This window comes from Gambusia affinis, linkage group LG10 (assembly GCF_019740435.1).
Source record: "Gambusia affinis linkage group LG10, SWU_Gaff_1.0, whole genome shotgun sequence".
NCBI lineage: Eukaryota > Metazoa > Chordata > Actinopteri > Cyprinodontiformes > Poeciliidae > Gambusia > Gambusia affinis.
The window spans coordinates 11,967,633-11,995,270 of record NC_057877.1 but is presented as its reverse complement, the minus strand read 5'-3'; the positions used below and the strand labels follow the sequence as shown (position 1 = coordinate 11,995,270).

The 27,638-nt window shown below is 40.5% G+C and overlaps 2 protein-coding genes across 4 annotated transcripts; one reads left to right on the top strand and one right to left on the bottom strand.

Annotated features, from left to right (window-relative positions):
- Positions 1-524: 524 nt before the first annotated feature.
- erich3 (glutamate-rich 3) lies at positions 525-13,915 on the top strand. Its single transcript, XM_044128702.1, has 14 exons — positions 525-761; positions 3,164-3,257; positions 3,336-3,461; positions 3,565-3,636; positions 3,825-3,953; positions 5,545-5,700; positions 5,776-5,961; positions 6,303-6,483; positions 6,573-6,759; positions 6,939-7,417; positions 7,498-7,620; positions 8,390-8,761; positions 9,549-9,683; positions 10,418-13,915. Exons 1-14 carry the CDS (start codon positions 742-744, stop codon positions 13,246-13,248), a joined length of 5,091 nt encoding a protein of 1,696 aa, XP_043984637.1. The 5' UTR covers positions 525-741; the 3' UTR covers positions 13,249-13,915.
- Positions 13,916-14,008: 93 nt separating this feature from the next.
- tnni3k (TNNI3 interacting kinase) lies at positions 14,009-27,247 on the bottom strand. 3 transcript variants are annotated; one of them, XM_044128703.1, is made up of 25 exons: positions 27,020-27,245; positions 26,680-26,788; positions 26,463-26,548; positions 26,116-26,213; positions 25,823-25,933; positions 24,709-24,807; positions 24,481-24,619; positions 24,151-24,295; positions 23,963-24,067; positions 23,787-23,881; positions 23,557-23,706; positions 22,593-22,676; positions 22,446-22,502; positions 21,626-21,718; positions 21,479-21,536; positions 21,184-21,378; positions 19,215-19,319; positions 19,073-19,125; positions 18,570-18,622; positions 17,975-18,107; positions 17,658-17,767; positions 16,683-16,742; positions 16,112-16,281; positions 15,190-15,269; positions 14,009-14,311 (listed from the first exon to the last, which is right to left on the bottom strand). In XM_044128703.1, exons 1-25 carry the CDS (start codon positions 27,057-27,059, stop codon positions 14,232-14,234), a joined length of 2,508 nt encoding a protein of 835 aa, XP_043984638.1. In that variant the 5' UTR covers positions 27,060-27,245; the 3' UTR covers positions 14,009-14,231. The 3 variants fall into 3 exon arrangements, with proteins under 3 accessions (XP_043984638.1, XP_043984640.1, XP_043984639.1); XM_044128704.1 differs by having other exon boundaries at positions 14,179-14,311; positions 15,155-15,269; positions 27,020-27,247; XM_044128705.1 differs by lacking the exons at positions 26,463-26,548; positions 26,680-26,788; positions 27,020-27,245 and adding an exon at positions 26,328-26,406.
- Between the last annotated feature and the right edge of the window lie 391 nt (positions 27,248-27,638).

The window sequence follows — 27,638 nt, the reverse complement described above, 5'->3', positions numbered from 1 at the left end:
GACCATTGTGTAAAGAAACTCGACTGTTTAGCCCAAGTAATCACCCAATACTAATGAGATGTTTTCTCATTAGTATTGGGTAATTCTGAATATTTAAAAAGTTAAAAAGGAATAAAGAAATATAATTTTGGTGTTTTTTACAGACCTAAAGCAGATCTACTTTACTGCTTTAATGAGATTTAAAAAAAAAATGCTGCATGGTTCTTATGCATCTAAACGCATAACAACCTTATTGCACAAGTGATGCTAATGATAATGCATTGCGCTATTATTGTGCATTTTTATTGATTTAAAGGCTATTTAATCTCAGTCCATTTTTATCTTCAAATTTTCATAATAAAATAACACAAATCATTTATTTATTGTGTCTTAACACGTACTCTTTAAAAATTTAAATTTATGACACCAGAAAACCAGCTAGGCCTATGTTGCTCTTATACACAAACTAGTATTATTGAGTTTGTCTGTCAGTCGGACGCCGAAACTGGAAACCAGTCTGGTCACGTGATCTCCCATGGCAACCGGTGAGCGTAGTTAGTTGCTCGGTGGTGAGCGGTGCAGCTCCGGTGGTGCTCCGTATCTTTGCTCATAAATCTACCGCTGCTCTTTCTAACTAACACCGCTCTGACCTGACGCTGTTCCAGGACTTCTTCTAGCGGGAGGCAGAGCAACATATCTCAACCTTTAAACTTTTGATACTGCGGGACTTTATTTTTTAAAAGAGACTACGAGCTGAAAACCATGAAACACTTCGCCGCAGGGTAGGAGCAGTTTAATTTTTCATATTCAGCACTGTAGGGAGTCTCAGGCGTAAGATTAAACTGTAGTGTGACCACCCTTAGCATGATTAGTTGCTCTGCGGCCTCTTGTTTCTATTTCTGCTTTACTTAGTAGAAACAAAAAACATCATAACTTCATTTTGCTGTAAAGGCTGTGAAAGAATCAACGGTTTAGTAAACATTTAGGAAATGAATTTGGCAAAAGTACAACAACAATGATAATAATAACTTGTCTTATAAGTTAATAAATTTTTTGATAGTTAAAAGTTCTAAATATAGTTTTTGTTTCAAACATCTCAAACTTTGTTTCTTCAAAGTTGTATTCTTTCAACAGAATAAAGGATAATTTGCAGATTTTAAAAAATTTGCTCAATATTTTTGTCTTCAAACAAGATGTTATTGCAGTAATTCACTGTGCAGTGATATTTTGATTATGGTAAATTTATTCCCATATATTCCTAATTGATACAGTGTTTTAAAACACATACGTAGAAAAAAATGAATATGATGTTTTTAATGAAATTTCCAATTATACACTTAATAGTACAGTCATCAGTTCCTATGTAATGAACCAACCTATGATTTATACTTTTATTTTTCTTATGTGAATCATTATCTAGTGAGTTAGGACTTTCTGTTTTCCTATTGTGTAAAAATGACTAGACAAATAGGTCAATTTCTCTTGGTCTTCAAAATGGGAAAGACAAAGGAACATGTCAAAGTAAGCAGATGTGCACCGAGTCCAGAAATGTGTACAAGAAAATAGGTACTGATATATCAACAGTCAGGGTAATTATTTACAAGCTTAAAACAGTTGAAGTTCTGTTAAATAGTTCCGTGACATGTCTCCATAACAACCCTGTGGTAGAAAGCATGCCCAAAAAAATGCTTTTTTTGGCCCTCCTACTATCACAAATATCATGTTGGTAGCATGGGAGTTTGCTGAAATTCTACTTCACCTGGAACAATGGGCAATTTCCAAGTCTCCTGTTAAGTATGGTCAGGTTTATGTGGTTTCCTGGGCCTGTTTTCTTTTCTAAAGGCTAGTGCATTTCATTGTGGATTTTAACATATCACCTGATTTTACCAGTTTTAATAAAGTTCTGTTGTTGGGAAAGGCACAAACTCTCCTATGTGTTCAGGCTGCTGTTGTAACTAAAACAATTTAAACAACAATTTTCATTTTCAGGCCTTTGGTGTATTACTCAATGAAATCACACTGATCAACAGATTGCAATTTATGCTGGAATAGACACTTTGACAGATTGAAATAGATCCTCTTTCCAAAACAAAACTTTTATTGTTAGCAGGGCGGCTAGTGCCTTATGTAAAGCGGATATTATGAGGGAGACCAGATGCACGCTTAACAAGTCGCCAGTACATCACAGACCAACACAGAGGCACACAGGACAAACAACCAGAGTCAGCTAAGGTGGTTTAAAAAGACCAATTAGCCTGACGGTCATGTTTTATGACTGTAGGAGGAAGTCAGATTACCTTGAAAGAACCCACACATACACACTCCATGCAGAAAAATGCAAATCAGGAATTATCCCTACGACCTTCTGACTATAAAATTACATTGACTATATCACATTATTGTGTCTGTGAAAAACAGTATTTAAAAGGACTTTGGCTCATTTCACAGTAAAGTAGCTTTAACGTTCTCGTCAAATCTAACAAAACACAATTTAGTTCGGTCCAGTTCACTAAGGTATATTTGTGTTTACGTAATTCAGCTTCTTTTTAAGATCATGTTGCTCTGAGGCCATATGTCCACTCATATGAAACCCACCAAGTCAAGTGTGTGACTGGAATTACGCTCAACAAGTCCTGACAAGCAAAACACAGTGAACCAGAAATAACAGTTCCTTCAATATCAACGCATACGCGCTGTCTAAATTTAACATTTGTGTTTTTTTAAAGTCTGAGTTGGTTCTCAGAGCCTGGGTTTCAGGCAGAAAGCTGTTCCCAGCGGTGAATGGTACCAAAGGCAGACTTAAGCCAGGTGCACAAAGAGCAGGGCGCCAAGGTCAAGTGTGCCAAATCCTTCAATTTATGTGTGTAATCAAACACCTGTAAGCGACCCTACGGTTGTAAGATCCTGCTCTGTTGCACACAAATGCTGGTGGAAATCAAATCTTCTCGGGAAGGGAAGAAAAAGAGGTACCATCCTTCCTCCCTCCTTTCAGATTTGCTGCCCTGTGGAAGAGCTGATTTCTTGTTAATGAGGACAGGAGGACAACAGCCAGTAAACAAACACAGAGCGGTGCACAAGTAAAGCATTTGATTAGCTGTAATCAAGACGAGGCTTAATGTCTGAGGCTCCCTCGTTAAGCCTGACTGTGCTCAGACTCTCGTTGGTTTGGTTTTTGTCTGTGCAGGGTTTTGCCAGCCTACAACAGCCTCACTGACAAACATCTTGCAGATTACTTCAGCAGCACTCGAATCAGAAAACACCTGCTGAAGGCAGGACTGGTACGTCTCTGTGCATTTTTAGGCTTGCGATAAGTTGAAGGGCTCGTATTGTCTGTCTGAGAGCACTCTTGTGATTAGATCACCAGGAGTGGGCGAATTGTTCCAGAAAAGGATTATAAACTTAAACTGATCCAGACAGCCAACCAGAACCATGTCCGAGAGTGCCTGGCCCAAGCCATTTTCCAAAAGGTGCTGGAGAGAGAGGTGAGAAAAATGGGAGGAAATCAGGAAAAAAGATAATCATCTCATTTGTAAATCTTTTCATTCAGTAAGCAATGCTAATTGTTCTTGCCGCTCGGCCACGCAGCACTACCACCAACTCGAGATCAAAAAGAGACAGACGGACTTTGAGAGGAAGCAGCGAGTGCAAAGGTTTAAGGTACGTCATTTACATTTAAACAGCTGTCCTGTTTTCCCAAATTTGACTCTTTTCAAATATAAATGTCTGAAGACTCTCAAAAGCATCCGTCCATTTTAGAAATAGAAAGTGAAATACTTTAGTGATGAAGATGAAACCATTTTGGTTGGCGCTTTTTATATGCAGTAATAAATGTTCTTGTTTGGAAGGTGGAGCGTTGTAAAAAGTATGAGGAAGAGATGATCCGCGCTCTGACTCCATCCCCCCCCACGGGATCCAAGTCCGTCTGGACACAGTTCCCAGCTCCACTGGGGAAACACTTTGAATCCTCTGACTTCGTGAGTTAAAACATGCGGGTGCACCAGCACAGAATCCTCAGTAAGAGGACGTCCAACATTTTGCAGACATTGGAGATTTCTTATATTTTACAGCAGTTGCTAAATCACGCAAAATCTAATAATGTGAAATGCTTTTACAAATCAAGATATATTTTTGTAAGCTTTAGTCCATTTTATGATAAATCAGTGGAACCCATTTAGGGTTTTTTTTGGTAGATTAAATTGTTTGCTTATCTCTGAATCCTTCAAAAAGAATTTATTTTATTTTACAATAAAGAATGGAATAATAAATATATTGTTTAAAATAACTTAATCAGATATTTATATACTTGTGATGTGAAGTAGTAGCACTTTTATTTAGCAATAAAAAAGACGTATCAGTCGAGAAAGCAGACAAATGAACAAGATGATCGGCTGAGCTGTAGATCTTTAACATTTTAATCACTTCTTCTTTCTTCCAGAATTTCTCTCAAACATAAAAAGGATTTCCTCCTTTTCTAGCTGACATGTTAGAATCAACACTGATACTTAAGTCTGGATGTCAGCATTTGTTTGCTCTGTTTGCAGACTTGTGTTCTGTGTGAAGCTGAGCATTAGCCGTGTGCTGTCTTTTAAAACCTTAAAAGTCACGAGGCCTGATGCCAGAACAAACAGCAGCAGTAATCCTGTCATTGATCTGCGCGCTTACCGTATGAAATCCTCCTCTCCTCAAGTCTGTAAACATCTCACAGCTCAGCAGGTTGAGCCTTGTCTGAAGTGCAGCAGAGCTGATATCTGTGGGAAAATGAAAAGATGCAGAACTAAACAGCATTATAACTACATAATTCCCGCCACCTTCATTTACTGTTAATTTGTAGGGATCCCATTTCAGGAACTCGATTGAATTATCAGATCAAAATTAAACATTAAATTTGAGACAATCAAATTTGTACAGTGCCTTGCAAAAAGTATTCATACCCAGGGGTACTTTTCACATCATCTTACAACTACAAGCTACATCTATGGTATAACGTAATTTAGGGTGATTTTATGTAATAGATCAAGTGGAAGGAAAATCTGGCATGGTTTTCAAAAGTTTTAACTAATTAAATCCTGATGTTGAGCTACATCTGAATTCACTGTTCAAACATCTAACCAATCTAAAAAAAAAAAAAGAAAATCCAGGGGTAAGGAATTGCCTTCAGAAGTAACAGAGTTAGTAAAAAGTGTGTCCACCTGTATTTAATTTGTTCTCAGTATAAATCCAGCTGTTCCACATAAACTGATAAAACCACGAGGAAAGCATTAATCACAGAAGAAACCAGCTGACGCCTAAAGTGCAGCACTAATGCACAGGAAAATATTTCTATTTAAAAAAAAATGACAATTTTGTCTCATTAAGATCCCAATCATGCTCAATTTTGTGTTGGTTTGTCACAAAAATAAATCCTCTAGAATGCTTCAAATATTTTGGCTGTACCGTGATGAAAAGCCAAAAACAAATTCAGTGGGAATGCTTTTGTAAGGCACAGTAAAGAAACTGGAATGTATTTGGTAGCTCAAGTATTCAGTGACTGTGGTATAACTGATGCAAACTCTGTGGCTGAATTAGTCAAGCTTTTCTCGACCGAACACGGCTCCTGGAAAGATGCAGAGGCCGGTGCGCCTAAAGCCCATGCAGAGGAGAAGCTACACATCTTTACCCAGATACGTCTCACCGTACCAAAAAAGTCTGTCCCTTCTGGAGAGCCAGCCGTTCAACTGCCTTGTGAGTGTCTAATCTGCATTGAAACCAGCCAGTTGTTATCAGCACCTACTGAGACCTCCATGACTTCTTACTCAGACGACCTTCAAGTCCCGCAGACGTCTTACCCCAAAAGACAACTACCCTGGTCTCGACCGCTTCTGTCTCCCAGTCACCAAAAACTTTATAATACCATCGCCCCCATCGATGCCCCCAAAAGTCACCCCCAGCAGCACCATCAGAAGCCGCAGACTGCGCCCCTCCACTTCTTCCAGTGGAGTTGAGGTCAGTGCTTTCTGCTGAGTTAACTTAATAGATCACTAGTCCATCCAATCAACAATATGCATTTCATGCCAGCCTGTATCGTCAAATATTGTTTTACTTGTTACGTATGGCCATGGATTTGTTGACCATTAGTTTGTGGTTCAGGAATGCATGGCTCCGATAATGATTTGGTAAATTGATCAAAGTATCATCAAAGTCAGGATAAGAATGGAAAGAGAAAATAAACTTTACTTAATGTTTGGTATTTCTACACATTGTTTCTTGCCATATTGTCATAAAGTTGTGCCCATCCAGCCATTTTGACAAAATGACATAAGCCTTCCACCTCTTATTCTCTTCAGGTAAATCCTCGGCTAAAGGCCTCAGTTCACGAGACCCGAGTGCGTGTGACCATGGTGTACTTTGGCAAAATGGTACATCTCTCTGACCACCCATCCGTTATAAGGGATGAAATCAAAGTGCTTCAGCAGCACTGTGGAGGAGAAAACCTGTGTTTGTACCAGGGAAAACTCTGCGAGGGAGGTTAGTGTTTGCAGAGCGAGACAAAATATACTAATATATCACCTACTTTATGATTCTCTTCTTTGTTCTTTGATCTTTCCTCCCCTTAGATGTTTTCCAGTTCCTTTCAAGGCGCCACAGAGGTTTTCCCTTCAGCTTGACCTTCTACCAGAACGGGATGCTAGTGGAGCGGCTAAGCTCCTGCTGCGAATATAAACACAGTAAAGGCTCCCGAATCGGAGGAAGGCATGGACTCTTTGGCTTCTGTAGCGTGGAGGGGGCATCTCCTTGTTACAAGTGAGAGTTTTAGATTTGACTTGTGCAGTACAAATGAAAAAAAGAAAGAGATTGTTATATCAAAGATTCCCATGTCAGTAATTCCCACTACATCCTATAGAGTAAGGAAGGTGCAAGTAGGACACAGGTCAGTATTTAACTGCTACCAAATGTCTTTGTTTTTGGGGGATTGTTTTTAGGTGCATCGTAGCAATGAGCACGAACAGACAGCCCCTTCCTCCTCCAAAGAAAGTCAAAGGAGATCTGTCACAAAAACAATCAGCCGCTAGCCTCAAAGATGAACCTCGGAAGGAATCAAGTGCAAGTGAGGAGGAAGCTGCGTCAGACCAGGAGAACGAGAGCAGTCAAACACCTGAAATGGACACGACAGTCAGAAAACAGTCAGCCACTAGCCTTAAAGACGAAAATGAGATGGAGGCAGACACAACTGAGGACAGAGCTGTCTCACAACAGGAGTATGAGAGCTGTCAATCTCCTAAAATGGACACAACAGTCAGAAAAAAGTCAGCCACGAGCCTTAAAGGTAAAAATGAGATGGAGGCAGACACAACTGAGGACAGAGCTGTCTCACAACAGGAGTTTGAGAGCTGTCAATCTCCTGAAATGGACACAACAGTCAGAAAACAGTCAGCATCTGTGGAGAGCAACATCATAAATGGTGAAATACCTAAAACAATTGAGTAAAAACTAAACAATGGCTGGCTCCAGATACATGTGGTGTATTTTTCTGATCCTCAGATTATGAAGAAGACTTTGAAGCAGATAATGAAAGTTCTATGGAAGAAACAACACCACAAGAAAGGAAATCCCGGGATGAGGAGACAGAGGCCTGTGAGGTTGAGGAAGAGGAGGACTATGGCGGTAGGGGAACCTCCTCGCTTGACATTATAAATCCAAATGATCCTTTAACTTTGTCACATTTGCGGCACCAAAACAAACTCAATATTGTACTTGATAAACCAGCTAAAAGTCCATAGTCTTAGTGTGAATGTAAAGTGATTTATGGTTTTCAACATTTTCCACAAATGAAAATCCTACAAGACAACTCAATAGTTTATTGAATCATCTCTTGCTGATGGTGTGTTAGAGTTCATCCGAGCAGATCATTGTCTTCCACCCGTTTCTTGTGTCCCTTGCACTGCAAACATAACTTCTTATACCTTCTTGTAGAGTGAGTGACTAATACAGAAACAACAGACTCTTTCACCTTAACTGTGAATCTCTGCATCTCCTCCAGAGTTACAATGGCTACTCCTCTCACTGAATCTCTCTTATTAATGATCTTCAGTAATGGTCTCTAACGAACATCTGAGGGCAAACAGCTAAATTTATGCTAAGATTAAGTGACACGAAGGTTGATTTTTATTTGCAAAAGAAATAATTTGTGTTGGTCTATCACATAAAACCCCAATAAATCCCATGGAATTAGCTTTAAGTAAAAAAATACAGAAAAAATAAGAGGTATTACAACATGTATAGGGCACTGCTTCCATATTAAATTAGAAAGCACTTTTATTGGCTGTTTTCATGTGTTCAGAGAAAATCATCACCATATTTTGGTATTCATGTTTACATTTGGGGTTTGAAGCAGAGAAATTAAAACACTCCATCTTTTTTTTTTTTTGCTCAGAAGAGAACAGGTCTCTTTCAGTCTCCGTCATGTCAGATAGATATAAGGAGGAGACTGGTGTTGAAACCACAGTACCCTCAGAAGATGAGGAGAAAGAAGATGATACTAAAGAGGAAAACAGAGCAGAAGCTGCTTCTCCTGTAAGTAAAAAAGTCAGATGGATAAACGAAGAAACCTCTCCCGGCATAGTCAAGTCCGCTTCGGTCAATAACTCAGAGTTACTGGACAGTGCCATGGACAGCACAGGGATTGAAATTGCTGACCCCATCGTCCTCCCGGGCAATGATAATGACCTGAGCTGTGACCCCTCAGAAGACAAATATGTAGAGGATTCTGAATATGAGATAAAAACTGAGGATGAACTAGACAGGGGTGAGTGCAACAAACAAGATGGAACTGAAGATATTTGAACTAAATAAAAAGATTAGCTTCATCTTGTGTGCTGTTTTTTGTTGTTGTTATAGCATCATTCTTGTTAGTGTTTTTGACTAAAAACTGCTATATTTTGTTTATTTTCTTAAATCAGCAGTACTTAGGGAACATCATCTATTGAGTGCATAAAAAAACATTGCTCAAAGCTCAGGAAACAAAAAGAAGAGCTCTTATAAGAGGTGAAATTGCAATCAGAAAGGAGGAAGGAAGCAGTCATTTAGAGGAAAATGCATATATTTGCATGTGGCATAATCTTTCAGTATGCTTAAAATATGCAGCTGTGAAGAGCTGCTCTATATTCATGCGGTGCGTACCTAAACAAATCAAGCAGCTTTTTACTCTCTGTAAATATTTCACACATGCATTCTGCAAAAATAGGATGTATAAGTAAATAAAGCTGTCTTCACTGTTCTTATATGGCAAGCCTTTTAAACACCGTAAGCCAAACTTAAGAGACTTTCTTTTTGGCATAATTTCAAGGTGCCTCAAAATTTTAAAACAGAATGAGTGTTTTGATTTACTTGTGGATTTGTGTCTGCATGTGCAAGTTCCAACATTTTTTTTTGCATGCTGTGTAGGTTTCTTGTGTTTGCCAAGAGTGATTAAATAATTGTTTTCATAGCTGGGTATGGTGTTCTTGAGTTCTACTCTGGCTTTCTCTATATGTGCTCAAGCATTAATATATTCTGATTAGTCACATGCACCTTGTCTCCTTGCCCTTCCTAAGCCAAATCTGTGCAGGAGAAGCTGGCAGAAGCCATCCTGAAAGAGTCTCAGAGTAGCTCTGAGCCTGAATTGAGCGACACTAGTACCGAGGAAGAGGAGGTGTCTGGGAATAAAGCCCCTGACAAAGAAAAGAAAGGTACCAAACTTTGAACTCTTTTAATAAACTGTCCTGAGAAAAAGTTTGATTTGTCTCTGCAATTGAAAATGGGATTGATTTGAACTGAATTTTGTACTTATTGGGATTAAACTTTACTCGATGTGAATTGGACCAACTTATTTTGAAAAGTATGTGAAAATGACAATTGATGCAATTCGGTGTTAGACATTGTACATTTCAAATGTAATCACAACCATTGATCTTTTTCATGTCTGTCAATCACAAACTTTATTGTATTTTATTTGGGATTTATGCAAACCAATACCAGGTAGGCCATACCTGAGAAGTGGAAGAAAGAGAAAATGTGATATTTAAAATCTGGAAATTACCTGCACTGTAAACACCCATCCTTCACTGCAAAGAGAGACGTGCCGATCTGAACGAGGCGGCTGTTGACGTTAATGCAATATTTGTAACCAACTCAGATTGAATGGCTTTGTTCAATTCCTCCCCTATCGTTGCTAAAACTACAGGCAGACTACAAGTCTAACACAGCACAGAACATGAACAGAAAATCAATTCTCCTTTTGTTTCCTGATTGGGCTGTTGAAAAATGTCTATCACATAAAATACAAATACAGTACATTAAAGTCTGTGGGATTAAAATGCCAAAATGCAAAACTGGAGGTACGGATATTTTTGCAAGTCATTTTAAATAAACTCAATTAGATTGCATTTAATTGAATGTCCTAAGTAGCTTTTTCTGTTTTCAGAACATCTGAAGACTCTGGAAGAAGAGACGAATTGTGAAGAAAATGTTACCAATGAAGTTGTAGAGGAACAAAAAGTGTTTACAGAAGCAGAAGAAGAGGAGGACAAGATATGGGACCATGGTGACAACACTCAAGAAGAGAGAGTCGGTGAGGTTGGGGAGGATGGAAAGCCCACAGAAGATGAAGCCAGAACACAGGGGCATAAATCAGAGGAACCAGGTGAAGCCCACCTCCCTGTAGACGGAGAGGTGGCACAAGACGACAAGATGGAGGATCCCTTTGAAAGAAGTGATGTTGAGGCTTCCCATAATGATGAAGAAAATGTGGAAAAAGGTTCAGCGAAACCTGACAGTCAGCATGATGAGTCAGGGCAAAGGGCAAAAAGCAGAGAAGAGGATGAGTCATCAGTATTAGAGCCAAGTGAGGAGGTCGATGAGCCAGCAGTGCCAGATATTGCTGAGTCGGAGGCCATAAGTGAAACGATGGAGACAAAAGCAGAATCGTCAGAGGAACAAGAGGCCCTCGGCTGTGAAGAGGCACCTGAAACCGGCACAGACAAGATGCAGACAGACAGCGAGGAAGCTCAAGTCACAGCGGAGAATTCAAGCAGATCACCAGAGGAGTGTGGGGACTCCACAGCTGAGAAAACAGTAGACAAGCATGTGGAAGTTGTGAAAACCTGGAGCATTAATGATGAAATTTGTGTAGAAACAAAACAGCAATTGTCAAGAGCTGAAGAAGGAAAGGATGACAGTCAAGAGGAAAACTGTGGGATAAGAGACGAATCTGTGGAAGAACATGAAACAACAGACAGGCAAAGCCTTACGCATTTAGAGGAAATAACAGAATCTGAAAATAAAACAGAAGAAATTAGTAATGAAAGCAAGTTTGAGGAAAGAAATGAGCAAACTAAAAACCCACCAGAGGGGACCGAATGTGAAGAAATTCAAGATGAGGAGAATAAAGATGAAATTAGAGAGACTGAGAAAGATGGTAAAGATGAAGAAGATGAGTGTAAAATCAGCTGGGATGAACCTGAAGCCAAGACAGAGGATAAAGGTCAAGCTAGCGAAGAAGGGAGTGAGACAAAGAAAGTTTTACGAGAAAAAGATGATGAAGCAGGAATGTCGGAAAATGGTGAGAAGGAAAAAGTTGAAGGGAATAAAAGCAATGAAGAATATGAAGATATAACCAAGGACAGTGTAGCAGAGGAAAGGGAAACATCTGAGATCACAGAAGTACCTGAGAAACGTCCAGATACTGACGTGGATACAGAAAAAATGGAAACAAGTTCTGAAAAGATCGCTGATTCAGAGAAAGTCAGTGAAAGTAAAGCAGCAGAAGGGACTGAAACGCATCAGCCAACTCTGGCTATTGCAGAAGCCGAGACTGGTGAAAGAGGAGAAATAGACACTGAAAATGGAGAGAGTTCTTTCGCAGTTGAGCGAGAACCTCAGGAGGATGAGGAAAATGCAGTAACATCTGACGAGAAAAGACAAATGGATGAGCCAGATGAAGAAATTGAGAGCACAGAGGTAAAAGAAGCAGTTATGGAGTCTGGAGACAATGCCAAAAAACAAGAGGACAGCTTGACTGATCAGGCCCCAGAGACTGGTGTACCGGAAAGCGATGCCAAGGAAGCGGATGGCAGCATGGTGAAGCATGATGAAGCTGCTAGCAGGGTCTCAGAGCCAGAGACATTTGGAGCAGAAATACAAGAAGAGAGAAATGCCAAGGAGGAAGTAGATGAAGTTGAAAATGAGAACAAGGTGTACAATTTGATCCTAAACAACGCTGAGAGCGATATCGGTGAGGTGTCTCCTTTAAGCGAAATCTCTTCTGCTGCTGAAGTGCAGGAAACAGCTAAGCAAAAAGATGAAGCGACATCTAGGTCTATAACTGACAAACCACTAGAAAGCAGAGAGAATGGAGAGGAGACAGAGGAGGTAAGCAAGGCATCAGAGGAAGGAACAAGTGTGCTGCTCAAACCTCTAGCTCCAAACACAGAGGGAGAAGATGTTGTCGGTGAAGGAACCCCAGAGGCTTTATCAAGAGATGACAATACGGATATGGTCACAAACTGGATACAAATGCACCAAACATCAAAGTTTTTCGAGACATTTGTTGAGCCTTTAGAAGATCTGAGGAATGAGGTCCCAGATGCACAGGTATCCAACCCAGATGGTGAAGAAAAAGAATCTGCCGAGGCACTTAAAGCAGAGATCCCAACAAAGATGGGAAGGATCTCAGAGGATGGAGACATAGAGGACTCAAGAAATGAAACTCAAACTAAAGCTATTGAAGGTGAACTACAAGGCAGTGAGGAGGCTGGTAAGAAAAGCCCTGAAACAAATAAAGATTACAAAGAAAGTCAAGAGGGAAACACACCTTTTACAACTGAAGTGGAAACCTTCTCAAGTTCTCTCAAAGCTGAAAGCAATTTTGAGAATCAAAGTCGTGGAAATGTGAACAGTGGTCCAGGCCTGATTGTGAAACAAACAGCCACAGACTCTTCATCCAAACCAGAACAATCAAACTCCCTGAACGGACAGGGCGACACAGACGACACATTGAACAACATCAGCAGAGACGAGCATCACATAACGAAGCTCACGACATCTCACACAGCTGATGGGAGCAGGGAAGAGTCCCACGATGAAGATGTCCAAACTAAAATGTTAGAGCGACGCTTCAGTGGAGAGACAAGAGACATGCAAATCATCGAAGACATCAAACACACCCTGAGCAAAGAGCGCCTGAGCACTTTCTCATTGTTTGGACACACTTCTTATCCTTTACTGACCACTTCAGGGTCTGATGGTGGACAGTAACGATAATGTGATATTTTTAATCGCTAATTTGAGAAAATCTTGTCTAACTGATGATCCATAGATAATCAATTACAGCAAACAAGAGCAAATACGACAAAGGTTTGGGTTTGACAGAATTCCTCAAGTGTCTCTTACTGCCTGTGTGGTTTTTGGAATAAGTTCTTAGACAGCCATCGCACCCGAATAACCAGAAAGAACATGCTGTACCTTGTATTTTGACTGCTGGTTGCAATGTTTACAGTAGACCCACTTCTTCCTACTGTTAGTCACAATGTGGCGGTATCAAGTACAGCCGCTATCATCTATTACCTGTAAACGGATCCACCTCGACTCCTGCTTGCGGATGATTGAATAATTCATAGCTGTCAGACTCCCGCATCTTTAGCCGACCTCTGATGCACTTTACATTTCCAACCAAGTGGCTATGAGCAGGCCAGCTTTCATCAGGGGTCTGTAATTCAAACTGGTAATGGCCATTTCAGTCAACAGTCTGACATGATTACCTAGTGACATTATCAGCAACAGGAGACCGATAATGATGATTAGCTTGGTGGTGATGAAGTGAAATGTCAAAAAGATCCTTGCTGCTAATACTTGGAATAAGTTCTTAACTGTATATATTTTTTTTTTAGATAGAGCTAATATTTTTATTGTCTCATGTTTGGGTGTAGGTGTGTGCAGCTTCAGCATTTTATGTGATATCTATCCCTGGTGTACAGCTTGTGTGAATAGGCCAACATGAAAATAAATTTAATGAGAATTGAAAGTGGCTGCTACTTTTTTTTATTGACAAAAACCAAACTGTTTACAATATTCCAGCATTTGTTCTAAATCATATGCAAAGACATAAAACTAAAACACCGCACATATAAAAGAGAAACAAACTTTAAATTTGCAATAAACCAGCAAAAAATCCCATCTTCTGCACGCCTCCGCAACATTATCTACAGTGATTTCACAAAACCCAGAAAATGATCAACAGCTCAGCTATTGTCTTCAAAGCTGCCGCTGCTGCTGAAGGACGAGCGGAACCTCATGGTGCTCATGGGATCAGAAACATACCCTGAGAAACACAAGAACAAAACAACAGTCAGGCTGTTGTGAGCTTCTTAAGTAATGGGCTACTGTTATTTTACACTGGTACATAAAAAGTATATGTATTTCTTTTTTTTTTTGTTAAAGCAGAACCAATAAATCAGAAATATATAGTTAATTCAAATACATCATAGAGTACATATATAATAATCCACAGCTGAAATGCTTGTCTATAGGTTAAAGGGCAAGTGTCATAATTGAGAGCCAGAAACCTAAAAACCTTGAAAGAATAGATATAGCTATATCACAATAGGCCTTTCTATCATTTTTCAAAGCAGTAATGTTAAAGACATTATAAAACAAACTTTTCGTACACAAACTGACCCTGTAGAGCCGCATTTGTTATACAGCATCTAATGTGAAAACTTCTCAAAAGCTATGTTACTGTACTGCAGTTAAAACCTGCCTAAGAAAGAAAAAGAATGATTATATTATTGCGGTATAGAAAAGTGAGACTTTCAGCTGCTTCTATTCACCTCTCCAAAATCTAAAATATATTAAATCTACAAAAACTTCTAGAAACTTTGCTATTTCTACTTTCATTGAAGTTGTGTTGCTAATTGATACCCAAGTTCAATATTATTTACGTGTCATTATCCCTTTTCCAAAAGTTTTGATCTGCTGGCTCATACTCACTTTCTTTTTTTACTGTTTTGCACTTTTTCCTTTTTTTATTGACAACAAGGAAAATCATTTAATTACTGTAAGCTCTAAAACCCAAAATCAACCGAGAAGCAAAAGTTTGAAAAAAAATTATATCTGTTCGTCATACTTTTTGTCCTGTGTGCAGCCCATTTATTCAAGGAAATACCTATAGATTGCATTTCATGTGCTGCGCAAACCAACCATTTCGATCAATGGGAGAGAACTGCATGTTCCTCCTGATTTCCTCCAGTGAAAGTCCACCAGAAGCTCTGCGGCGCTCACTGAAAATGACAAAATGATGAACCTCAGCTCTTTGTCTGTCAATCAGCTGCAAAACAATACACGTCCTGAAATAAAGACCGAGTAAAGAGGACAGATGAGATGGGGAAAGATGAGACATTCAGCATGTACTGCTTTCCCTTTCTGGGAGAGCACCATCATGAAAGATTTAAAAGATTTGACCATGCAATGAAACTGCATTTTTTTTTGTCATTTATCAGTTTTGTTATTTCAAAATCTAAAATATATTAAATCTACAAAAAGATCAAACTGACTGTGGTCGGAAATTTGCACTGCTTTTGTGTACAAGTCAGTAACATGACAAATAATCTCACCTTTTTTTTTTTTTACTGAGTTAAAATACCTTTACCAGTTTCCCTTTTTATGTGCATAGCTTTAAAACTGGGCATTCATTAGAAACCTGATCCAATACTAAATGCCACACATATTTTCCTTTGCTTGTTGGTTTCATTTGTTTCCTCTTTGGTCACCAAGTAACTCCATTGTTCACTGCTGCATTACACAACTGCCCTAGTCACTGGGACAACACTTTTACAACTGTTTGAACAGACTGAGGGTTTTTTTTTCCCCCACAAACCAGACGTCTTCCAGATATCTTCTCCCTCGGGAGAAAATATTGTTTGTACATTTTTAAGCCAAAAGGATTCACTTTGGAAGTCTCCTGCAGAAACACTACCGTGAAAGCTTTTGGAGTATTTTGTTGATTTGAATTATGGATGTCTTTTATTTATTTAGAGATACTGAGAAAATGTATTCTGAGTGGCCCTTGTGTTGCAAACCCCTTAATCTTTAGTTGTCTAAGAAGGTCCTTGATCTGTTCTACCTCTGAGTCCAGAAGGCGTAGGCACGGGTGTTGAGAGCGTACTCCAGCTCAAAACGAGAGCGCAGGGCAGCCACGTGACTTCGACCGGGTCCTCCTCGGCTCAGCAGACAGTCAGAGGAGGAAGAGGGCGAAAGGGAGCCGCTGCTGTTGCTGGAGGCCGGAGACATCAACTGTGACACACCACAGAAGATTGCGTTGCTTTAGTGGATCTCTAAATTGTACAATTGTGCATGCCCTTCTTTATAAAGTTATCTTATAGTGATGTAAAAACATGAGACCAGGATAAAATATTTCAGTGTTTCAACCTGTGACCTATGTCCTGTACATTTTTAAGAAAAAAACAAATCATTCTGCTTGGTAAACGTTGGGGGGGAAAAAGCATGTGCGCTGACCCTTAAACGAGTAATTTATTCAGTTTCAGCATTCAGTCCTGTTGTGTACACAGCTGCAATCTATTGTGAATCTGATTAACCTGAGGTTGCTCTGGTTGGATTTCCCAGCAATTTACTCTCAGAAAATTTATCTTTGGATATTCATAAGGATAAAATCTATATTTTTTGTTGTTACACACCTCTATGTTGCTCAGACATTCCTCCAAGTTGGAAACCACTTCAGAGAATTCAGGCCTGTCCTGAAATAAGAGAGAAACAAACTGTATTTTGTTTTTCTCCTAGGGCATCAATCTTACCCCAAAGCAAAGTCACAGGTGTGTGTGGGCTTGTCTTCCCACTTTTATTATTAAATAAGTCCACCCACATGTGAAGCAGAGTTGAACTTTGGCTCTAAAAGTGATGCTTTAGATCTCCTGTCTCGGTGTAAAAGAACAAACACCGCCCCCTGGGACCGGCTGGGGTTATGCGCCCTGCGTGGTCGCCACAGCCTGTATGCAGTTCAGCAAATAAAACTAAGGAAAATAAAGGTAAACACTGGAACCATATTCGTACAATCATATCGGACATGAAAAATTGCGTTTTTAAGAACAATTTTTTTCAATTTAAGCAAAATTCAATAACTGTGTTCTCATACACTTGGGCTGTGACACGGCAATCTCAAAGGCAGGTAAGTAGGTGATTTACTGGGCCACCTTAATTGGCACACAGGAAAAATGTCTGTCACAAAGGGAAATACGGCGGCAGCACCTTTCAGGCATGAAATAATGTGTCTTAATGAGGCAAAGTGGAAAACTGTCCCAGATAATTACGAGCATCACAGCACAGTGGGAGGACCCTGCCAGTCCCATTTGTTCCCAGATGTAAACACCGGGGTAATGGTGTATCATCTGGGGACAAGACTCTATCACTCGTTAAGTGCTGCATGTGCATTAAGGACCAGATGACTCTGCATTGTTTTACTCAGTAGCTTTACCACAGTTTAAGAGATTAATGGAATTATTCTATTTTACTGTTTAACATAACAAAGTGTAAATGCTGAGCAGTTCAAAACATAGATGGAAAGTGTTTTTTTGTACAAGATTAGGGCGGAATCTTGTAATTCTGATAATTAGAGATAAACTCAGTGGGAAGTGAAATCAAAGTAAGTACAGTACTTCTGGGCAGAAGTTCCAGCCTCTCATGAGAAGAGCAGAGATGGGTTTGGGGATCGAGTAGCCAATAGGAGGCCGGATGTGATGGTAAGCCATGTCTGCAGCAGCAGCAGCTGAGGGTAAGAGGAACATTTGACACTTAGATGTAAAATCAGACAATTTCTGCTGATACCTATTACAATGCATTTCTGCTGTAAACCTTTCAATGACGCAGGAATCTAACTGAATTTTTTTTTATTTTATTTCTGCTTTATATTATGATTAAACACAAACATGGCACTTTGAACACGAGACGTTATGAGACGAACATGAGACGTCACCTGGCTTCAGGTGTGCAAAAGGGATTTCTCCAGTGAGCAGCTCCCACAGGCAGAGGGCGTAGCTGAACATGTCTGCCTTCACTGAGTAGCGGGTGCACTGGGTGAACACTTCAGGAGCCATCCATCGCAGGTTCTGCACACCCAGAGGACAGCAGGTAGAACGATTCTTTATTCTCGGTTTGCAGAGTAGAGAAGAATATAAATGATGCGTTTTGAAACATCGAGTCAGGTCAAACACATACATCCACACAGGTGAAATATGGGTCAATTACTGTGATAAACACAGAGTCCTAGTGAGGGGCAAGTAGTTGGAGACAACAGGCGGCTCCCCGGAGATGCAACACACTTAACATCAAACTGCAGGCAAAGCACTATGTAGCACTGAGTCAGCACATCCAGACAAATTCTGCATGATGGCACTTTTCTTTTTTAGCTGCTGGGTAATTGATGGCAGGTGCCAGCAGAATCTCTGGCTTGGGCTTCCACAAAATAACAGCACCGAGTTTTATTTCCGCTTAAAGTGGATAGCTTTGCAGGAGAACTATCTGACTGGAGAGGGAGGGGAATTGGGATGAAAGGAGCAAATACCACTGACCCCTGGCTGCTTGGTCAGGTTATCTTCATCGACCGATTGTAAAAATCTTGATTCTGTAAAGGAAGAGATAGAAGGTCAGAGGCAAAACAAATAACTCCGTTGTTCACACAAATCAGTATGATGTCTGTCATAAATAAGTAGCTCTTTTTTGTTATTTTTCTCATAATACAAACTTATTTTTGGAAAGAGATTCATGTTACATGTTGTGCAGTGCAAAATATGTTTTCTTTCATTATTTATTAGACAAAGAAGAAGTTAAAATGGACAAGACGACTGTAAAAAGCTAAGCACACCCATCATAGTTAGTTGGGGAAGTATCAGATGCTGCTGTTCAGGTGCACTAATTAACCGATCAAGAGGATGTTCTCTGCTTTTTTATTTGGTCATTCATCCACCTTTTCTAACATTCACTGGTGTGTAAAGTTCTTATTGGAGTTGTCCTAACGTATCCATCCTGGTTCCATTCACCTTTCTTTTTAAATTCAAATAGAAGACAATCTGACCTCCAAAATCAGCCACCACTGCATGTCCATCCTCATAGAGCAGGATATTGTGACTGGAAGGAAGACATGCCATTTGTGACATCAGTAGCTATTTTAGGACCAAAAATGGTATCCCGCCGCACGCGTTAGTGTGAAAACCAACCTGTTGAGGTCCCGGTGGATGATGGGCTGGGTGAGGTTGTGCAGGTACTCCATGCCCTTGGCCACGTCGATGGCAATGATGAGCTTGGACTGCAGGTCGATGAGCCTGTCCATTGACACATCATTAAAGCAGCAACCACTTAGTGCCGGATCAATGGCCTCTGCCAATCACACACAGCACTTTACACAGATCAATAGGACAGTCTATAAAGACAGCACCTGGCCACACAGTTAGCGGAACACTTCATCTGGATCAATGATGATCTCGGCTGAGGGGCAGAGTTTGGTGGACTGATGCGAACAAGGCTGATAATGTGACCCGAACCTGTCACCCACATTGTACAAACATGTGCTTATCCCACAACACCGAATAATTACCGTCTGCAGTTTGACCTGTTTTTACATCAAAATTATCACCTGGCATATACTGATCTATTACAAAATTGGATTTATAACCTTAATTTAATGCACTGAGCTTCTCCACAACTTCCATTTAGTTGGAAAAGATACATTTGTTTGCAGGTGTCAACACATAAATTGATTTGGAAATCAATGTAACACAGTAGAACTGCTCTAGTTTACTTCTTACACTGAAGTGTCCTTACTGGTCCAGAATATAAACCCCAGTTTGCATCTAGTAACATGGTGATGGTTACACAGAAAATATAGAGACATGATGATGATTGCTTGTAACAACACGACTGTAAAACAGAAGAAGGCCCCAACACATTGTCCTTAAATGACAGGACTCTGAATTGTGCTGAAGGTCTGAGGTAAACAGAGAGAAAAGGAATGGAGAGAGTACAGTGCCCTGTGGTGCTCCTGTACAGCTGGTTAGACACACAGTCCTTCAGTCTCACAAACTGTGATCTGTTTGTCAGGTATTCATTGGTCCAGGTGGTTGTCGAGGCCTCCACCTGTGTATTCTGGCGTTTCTGACATAATAAACCTGCTGAATTGCTTTAAATGAACTGTAGAAATCAAAGAATATGTCTTCCTCAAAGCGCTTTGACATATCTGTTGTTTAGGATTCTAGGTTCTTTTCCATCTATCATTCGATGACAAATTAGGGTAACCTTATGAATGGGAACTGAAGGTATGTTAATCAACATTTTTAAATACTTAGGATATTATTAGCGGTCAGTTCTTCATAGCCATTTTTATTCTGTGAACATTTGTGAAGTACGACTCATTGCTTAATTCACTTTTATTTATGATTTCTGTTGATCGCCATTTAAAGTAACAGGCTCAGTACCGATAATAATAAAAACCACTTAACACACCTCTTGAAAATGTTATTTAAAGCAAAACAAAAATGGACAAACAGATTCAAACGGCCCTACACTTTTAAATGGGAGTTAAACTTCCATTTTCCGAACTTATTGCAGCAGCTATCTGTGCTATAGTGCTAACATTAGCTTTAACACTGAAAATTCTACATGAAGATTTGGATTCAGCTGCCTTCTTCTAATATTTTCCAATATTAGAGTGCCAGACAAAATCAATGTTAGAATCTGAGTTTCTTACTGTGGCTGCTGTGGAGGCTTGCAGCCCTCCTCTTACAATGCTCCTCATCTACAGTACAGACCAAACGTTTGGACACGACTGTGTGTCCAAACGTTTGGCCTGTACTGTATGTCCTACCATCCTTTTTGTTGTGTCGTGCTTTTAGTTCTTACAATTAAATTTGCACTTATTTGTGATCGTGCTGCATTTTTTTTTTTTCTTGGTTTTGTTTTCAGGGTCAATTTGTATCTTCCTCTGAAGTTTTTATAGCTTGTGTTTCTTTTTTTATTAGTTTTACTTTACTGTCAAGATCAACCATCCATTCAGGTTGTAACTATTTGTAGTTGTTTTACTGACCATGTTGACAAGGAATAATAATTAGTGGTTTTGTTAAATGCCAGAGGATAAATCAGTGCACTATGATCTGATATATGTTTGTGCATTTATGATGTACATGTCCTCACCTCTTCTGCTCATGCAGCAGGGAGAACAACGAGCCTCCAGAGACGTACTGGGTAACGATGGCGAACTGACTGGGGTCATCCAGGCACGCTCCCACAAACTGGATGATACAGGGGTGATTGAGGCGACAGAGGATGGAAACCTCTCTGCAGAACATGTCCACATCAGACTTTGAGCAGTACGTGTTGGCTCTGTACCTGTTAAAAACAACCGCAGAAAGAAGAAGAAATCCAACTACTCCTCACATTTCTGTTGGATACCAAATCCCCTCCCCGATCTGAGTGGGACGAAAAATACCGTTTTATGGCGACAATTTTGTTTCTGCATTTGCCTCTGTAGACTTTCCCAAAGGAGCCTGCGAATGTAACGCATACGCTCATCAATAGCATTATCAGATTTTCAAGCACATTAGCTGACAGGAAAAACAAAGACGAATGGACCTACCCGATCCGATAATTTCATTAAACTCCAGCTCAGACAGCTGAAGGTGGAAGTGAGATGGGAGGCTGGCCCGGAGCACAAGCACTTCAGCTTTTTCTGGAAGAACAATAAAAAAAAAGAATCACTAACTCTACTCGGAAGAAAATGCTTTATTTCAATTATCTGTCGCAGTTACAGGCTACCTAAAACCTCCCAATGATTTAGGATTTATTTAAACAAAATCTTATACCAAATAATCTTAGATTGGATCTTATCCTTATGGTTACATCAGAAAGCCTGTTACCTGTCAAGGTAAATATTAATACATGTCAAAAAGCTTAACCTTGGCGGTACTATTACAATTACTAATTTGACTATAATTTTAAGCAGTAAACAACCAGAGATTGATCTCTAATGTAGTAAAATAGAAAAAAGGGCCCTGCAGATGATAGTGAAGGGAGCTGGAAATGTTATTAGCTTATTCTAAACATCTGTTCAGGAGGCTCTGCTCTTCAGACTCTGTGTCATATTTGCTGTTATTACACATGCTGCTTTAGTTAATTTTTTAAGTGCTTTTTAAAAAATAAGTTTGTTTTGATTTTTTACTCTGGTTAACTTGTCTCATAGAAACACAGTCTCATTTTGTTGTAAACCTATTCTTTTAAGTGGGATTGACAACATTTAATTTTACCCGGTATGATAATTCACAAGAAAGCCTGTCTCGTGTGTGCAGGGGTGTGTGCATGTGTGTGTGTTAGCATCTGAGCCCATTCCCTGGGCAACAGACACGGTGTGTGCAGCCCTCTGAGATGACAGGCTGATGTGCTTCGTTCCAGCTCACTACCTTTAGTCATGCTTTTGATTTTTCCAAGCGGAGATGGCACTGACACATAGGAGCCGTCTGGAAGAAAAATGTACAAAATCAGGCATTTTTTGGGGGAGATTATTTAGGATTGCATTACAGCGGACAATTAACAGGGTTAATTCTCACCCCCTCCTGGCTGGGAGTATTCATTACAAGGGGAATCATCTGGACGTTTGTAGTGTTTAAGTAAGGTGACGATGGCATCGTGACCTGTGACAAGACAATCACTGGCTTTTAGTTGAATAAGTACTTTGTGGAATCACAGTTCCCCATAATCACAGATGCACATAAAAAACATCTGTTAACTCTTCAGGTCCTGAAACAAATTCTCAGCTGGATTTACCTCATTGTTGCTCTGGTTTTATGTTTGGTGTCATTTTTTTCTGCTGGAAGGTCACACATAAACACAGTAAACACAGTGATGTTCATTGTATGTTTTCACATCAGTGTATTTGTCATCACCTTTTGCTATATTTGTACTGTGCTCCCTATGTGACTTATATCAAACTGCTAAGGGACATGGTTGGTTCAGAAATAGTTTCCATCTTGTTATTCCTCCATATTTGTCAGATTTGTGCACAACTGACAATTTTTCTGTTGACAGATTCTCCCACGTTAGCTGTTGATGTCTGCAATTTCTCCAGAATTACCATGGGCATTTATGGTAACTCTACTTGACTACTTCTGTCCACAGTTTCAGTTTAGTTGGGGCACAAAGTCTTGGGAGATCTGTACTTGTGTCAGACTCTTTTCCATCTTCACACCATTTGTAACCTAGCCCTGCTTTAAATGTGTCCACAACTTCATCTCTGAGCTGTGTTTATATACAGATTGACTCTATTTAGCTCATTCATGCAATGCAACAGATTTTGCTGTATTTTTATTCTGTAGTATCCAGAGGGGATGAATACGAAATCTTGCCACATTTCAGACATATTTGTTTGAAATTTTGAACATATCTTCTGTCCACTTTACAATTATGCAACAACTTTGTGTTTGTCTATCATTCATAAAATGAATGCATTCAAGAAAAAAAATTCTACAAGCTTGAGCATCATGAATTCTTGTTAAAGCTTTTACAAACACATACCTTTTTCGTAAGCCCACATCAGGCAAGTCTGCTCGTCTTTCTCCCCGCTGGACCTGCTGGGATCACAGGCCACGAGGTTCATGTCGGCCCCGTTGTCCAGCAGAAACTGTACCAGGCGGATGTGGCCATGGAAACAGGCACTGTGAAGAGCTAAATACGTGGATGTGAGTTTGGATTTTGTTGCTGAACTAAAGAGAGTCGCGTCAGTTTGAGCGCAACAGAGAGATCACCTGTGTGGCCATCTCTGCCCTGATGATTGATGCTCATGGCGTTCTGGCCCAGCAGGAATTTGACCATCTCCAGGTCTTTGCCGTAAGTACAAGCACTGCGTTATAAAGCAGAAATTTATTACCACCTCGCAGCCTGCTCAGCGGGCGATACATGACCTAGCTCTGCTCGGCTGTACCTGTGAAGTGGCGTCTCACTGAAAATGTTCTCCTTTAAGAAACTTTCCGTACCAGAAAGCTGTATCATCTCCTTCACCGCACTAAATTTGCCATTGTAGCAAGCCCTGGTTAAACACATTCACACAAAGAAATCGAGTCGACAACAGCAAACTGTTGCGAGACTCAGATCTGTGGAGCATTCGTTTACAGGTGCAGCGGTGTGTCCCCGTAGATGTTGACAGAATGGGGCTGAACTTCGCCGCTGCCTTCGAGAAGAAAATGAACGATCTCATGGTGACCAAAACGGGCGCAGAAGTGGAGAGGAACGTGTTCTTCATTGTCTCGGGCATTTACTGGTTAACAGACAGCAAACAGTGGGAGAAGCTCAACAATCGTCCCTGCTTGAGCATGTTTGTAAATGAGCCCCAAGTGGTTTGCTGAAGGATGCTTTTGCTTTTGCTGCACAGCATAGCTAAAAATAAATGACTCTGACTTGCCATGCTTAATTTGCAGATTAGTTTGGATTCTTTGGTCTCACCATTAGCTTTGCTACCGTCTCCCACCAGCAGGTTTATGATGCCAAGAAAGCCTTTGGCCGCCGCCAGGTGCAGCGGCCGGTCCCCCACCTCACCGCTGGCGTCCACATCTGCCCCAAACTTCAGCAGCAGCTTTCCAACCTGGAACGAAAGCAGAGTCCATACGGGGAATCAGGAGAGCAAACTATTTGTTCCAGTTCACATTCTGCAAAGGAATGCAAGACAAAAACCTGCTCGTGGCCATAGTAGGAGGCAATATGTAGCGGAGTGAAAAACACAGCGTCCTGAACGTTGACAAAAGCTCCATGCTGTAGGAGTATGTCAGCAGCCTACATGAGAACATAGCAATGAATCAAAATAAAATCATCCATCCATCCATTTTCTATAAACCCTTTGTCCATAATGGGGTCGGGAGGGTTGCTGGTGTCTATCTCCAGCTAACGTTCCGGGCGAGAGGCAGGGTACACCCTGGACAGGTCGCCAGTCTGTCACAGGGCAACACAGAGACATACAAGACAAACAACCACTCACACACTCACACCTAGGGAGAATTTAGAGAGTCCAATTAACCTGACAGTCATGTTTTTGGACTGTGGGAGGAAGCCGGAGAACCCGGAGAGAACCCACGCATGCACAGGGAGAACATGAAAACTCCATGCAGAAAGACCCCGGGCCGGGAATCGAACCCAGGACCTTCTTACTGCAAGGCAACAGCTCTACCAACTGCGCCACTGTGCAGCCCCAAAATAAGTTCATTCATACAGATATAAGGCAACTAACTTAACATTGTGGAAGCCCAAAGAAAGTAACTGTGTTTTCAAAGACATCTAAACATTACTGGAGCCCAACTGGATTTAAAAACCATTGACACTTCTTTTACCTTTTCCACTCTCCCCTCTATTCTCTGAAATCCTAATGGTTCACTTTATTAGCAGTAAATGATGGGACTAGAAACAAATTCAACAACTCTTCCTAAGGTTTTTGTTTTTTAAATATTTTAGAGAATATTGAAAAATTCAAGATGTACGAATACTTCTGAAATTCCCTATCTCAATATTATGAAATACTGTAGCTAAGTCAATAAAGTTAGATAGTGAAGTCATAATTATGAGATAGTATCTTAGTATGATGAGACACAAGTTAGTTTTTTTCCCGTTAGAGTGGCTGAAAAGGGCTTCCATAGGTTAAAGATATGCTGATAGGAGTCTGTCTTTGTTCCAGCTTCTGGCTGCAGAATTGTGTCACTGGTTTCAGTGAAAGCAACAAACTGTGGCACTTACAGCACCTCAGTAATAATGAGCAAACAGAGAAGGATAGATTGAGGATAGTGACTCTTCGTCTCACCTCATGATGCCCAGCCAATGTAGCAACATGCAGAGCTGTGAGGGCCCCGTATCCCACCTGCTGCACGTCTGACCCGCCATGCAGGAGTTCAGTCACCAGCTCAGCGTTGTCCTGCAGCACAGAAACACACCAAGACCCTGCATAATGTCTTGCACTCCTAAGGTTATTGTCAAATATATCCACTTTGAAGCAGCTGCCACGTCTTTTTTAAGCGCTTAAGCTCCACCATGTGGCAAGCCTTTAAAAAGGTTTCAAATACATAAAAATAAGGCAAAGGGCACAAGCTGCCTCACCTTGTAAGCAGCCAGGTGGAGTGCAGTGAAGCCATTCCTGGTGAGTCTGGAAGGACGCAGGCCTTTGAGTATCAGGGTACGCATGTGAGCTTTATTTCCTGGGTACGCAGGGATAAAAACACGCACTAATTAATGGATACTTACGTCAATAAAGTCTTACAGAACGGAGTAAAGAAATGTAATCGACCCTATTCTGCGTTTTATTTCTCCACCTGTCTTTAATTGTTGCTGCATTTTACAGAACGGTCAACTGCACACAATAAGGTCAGTGGGCGCCACAGTAATCCTTCCATCCACTGTCACATTTAGCAGAGGCGTTATAAATAGACTCCAGTAGTCGTGCATACCTCCACACACACAGCAGAGATGCAGCAGCGACAGCCCCTTCTCCGTTCGGTAGTTCACGTTCACCTTCTGGAAAGCCTCGTCGGAGCTGCGTCGCAGACAACCGCAATCCCAAAATCATAACTCAACAGAGCACAAAGTGAGACTGGTGTCCAACAAAGCTGCAGATTTTGTCAGGTTCAATTTTATTTTGTATGAAAGGATGGGAATGTTGGTCACCTGAAAGCAAGGTGGAGGTCTGCCAGAGCACTTTCTGGAAGCTGGAAGTCGTCGTCCAGCTTCTCAATGATCACAGAGTACGACTCGCTCACTTTCTTCTTCCACTCATCTTCGCACCATATTTGTCACAAACATGATCATCTTTTCACGTCACTTTCGTAACATAAATTTATCAAAGTGCAAACAACTTTAAATAAGAGGTTATGCCAGCAATGTAACACACGAAAAAGGCTTCTGCAGCTCCTCTGTTTCTCCGATGAACAGTGATGAGAGCTCAAAATAAAACAAAAGCGTAGCAAGTCCTGTACATCCAAAGATTACATTTTAAGAAAGGCCTTACCTGTGCATGTCTGAGATGGTCTGGATTTGTAGTTTCCCATTGAACTGTTTTGTTTTTTTTTCTTAAATGTGCCGTGTAGGTTTTTTTCTCTCTTTTTATTGTGAACTCCAGTGAGAGAAGAACACAATCTCACACTCTGGCACAATTGCCCCGGTCCAGATAAAGACGGATCATAGCTGAGAGCTAAAAATAAACACTTCTGAGAGGAAGGCCTCACAACTATGACAACCGATCTCCCTTCACTTTGTTTGTTAACGGACTGTATTTAACAAAGCATGTGATCGGTGAGTAGTAGCGTCAAAAACAGCATGATAAACAGGGGAGAAGGACACAGGACAATATGTGTGACAGAAAAATTTGGATTTTATTCATTTTTATTATAGGTTTGGATTTCATTTGTTGTTGGTTTGTATTGTTATTATTTTTTATCCCCTCCAGGGATCTATTGTCCCTTATATGACAGTAGTCTGACAGGAAAGGGGGAAGACATGCGGCAAATTTCGGTGGGGTCTGGGAATCGAACCTGCGACGGCTGCGTCGAAGGACTCAGGGCGTCCAAATGTGGGTTGCGCTATCCCTACGCCACACAGGCTTGGATTTATAATAGTATTATGACTTG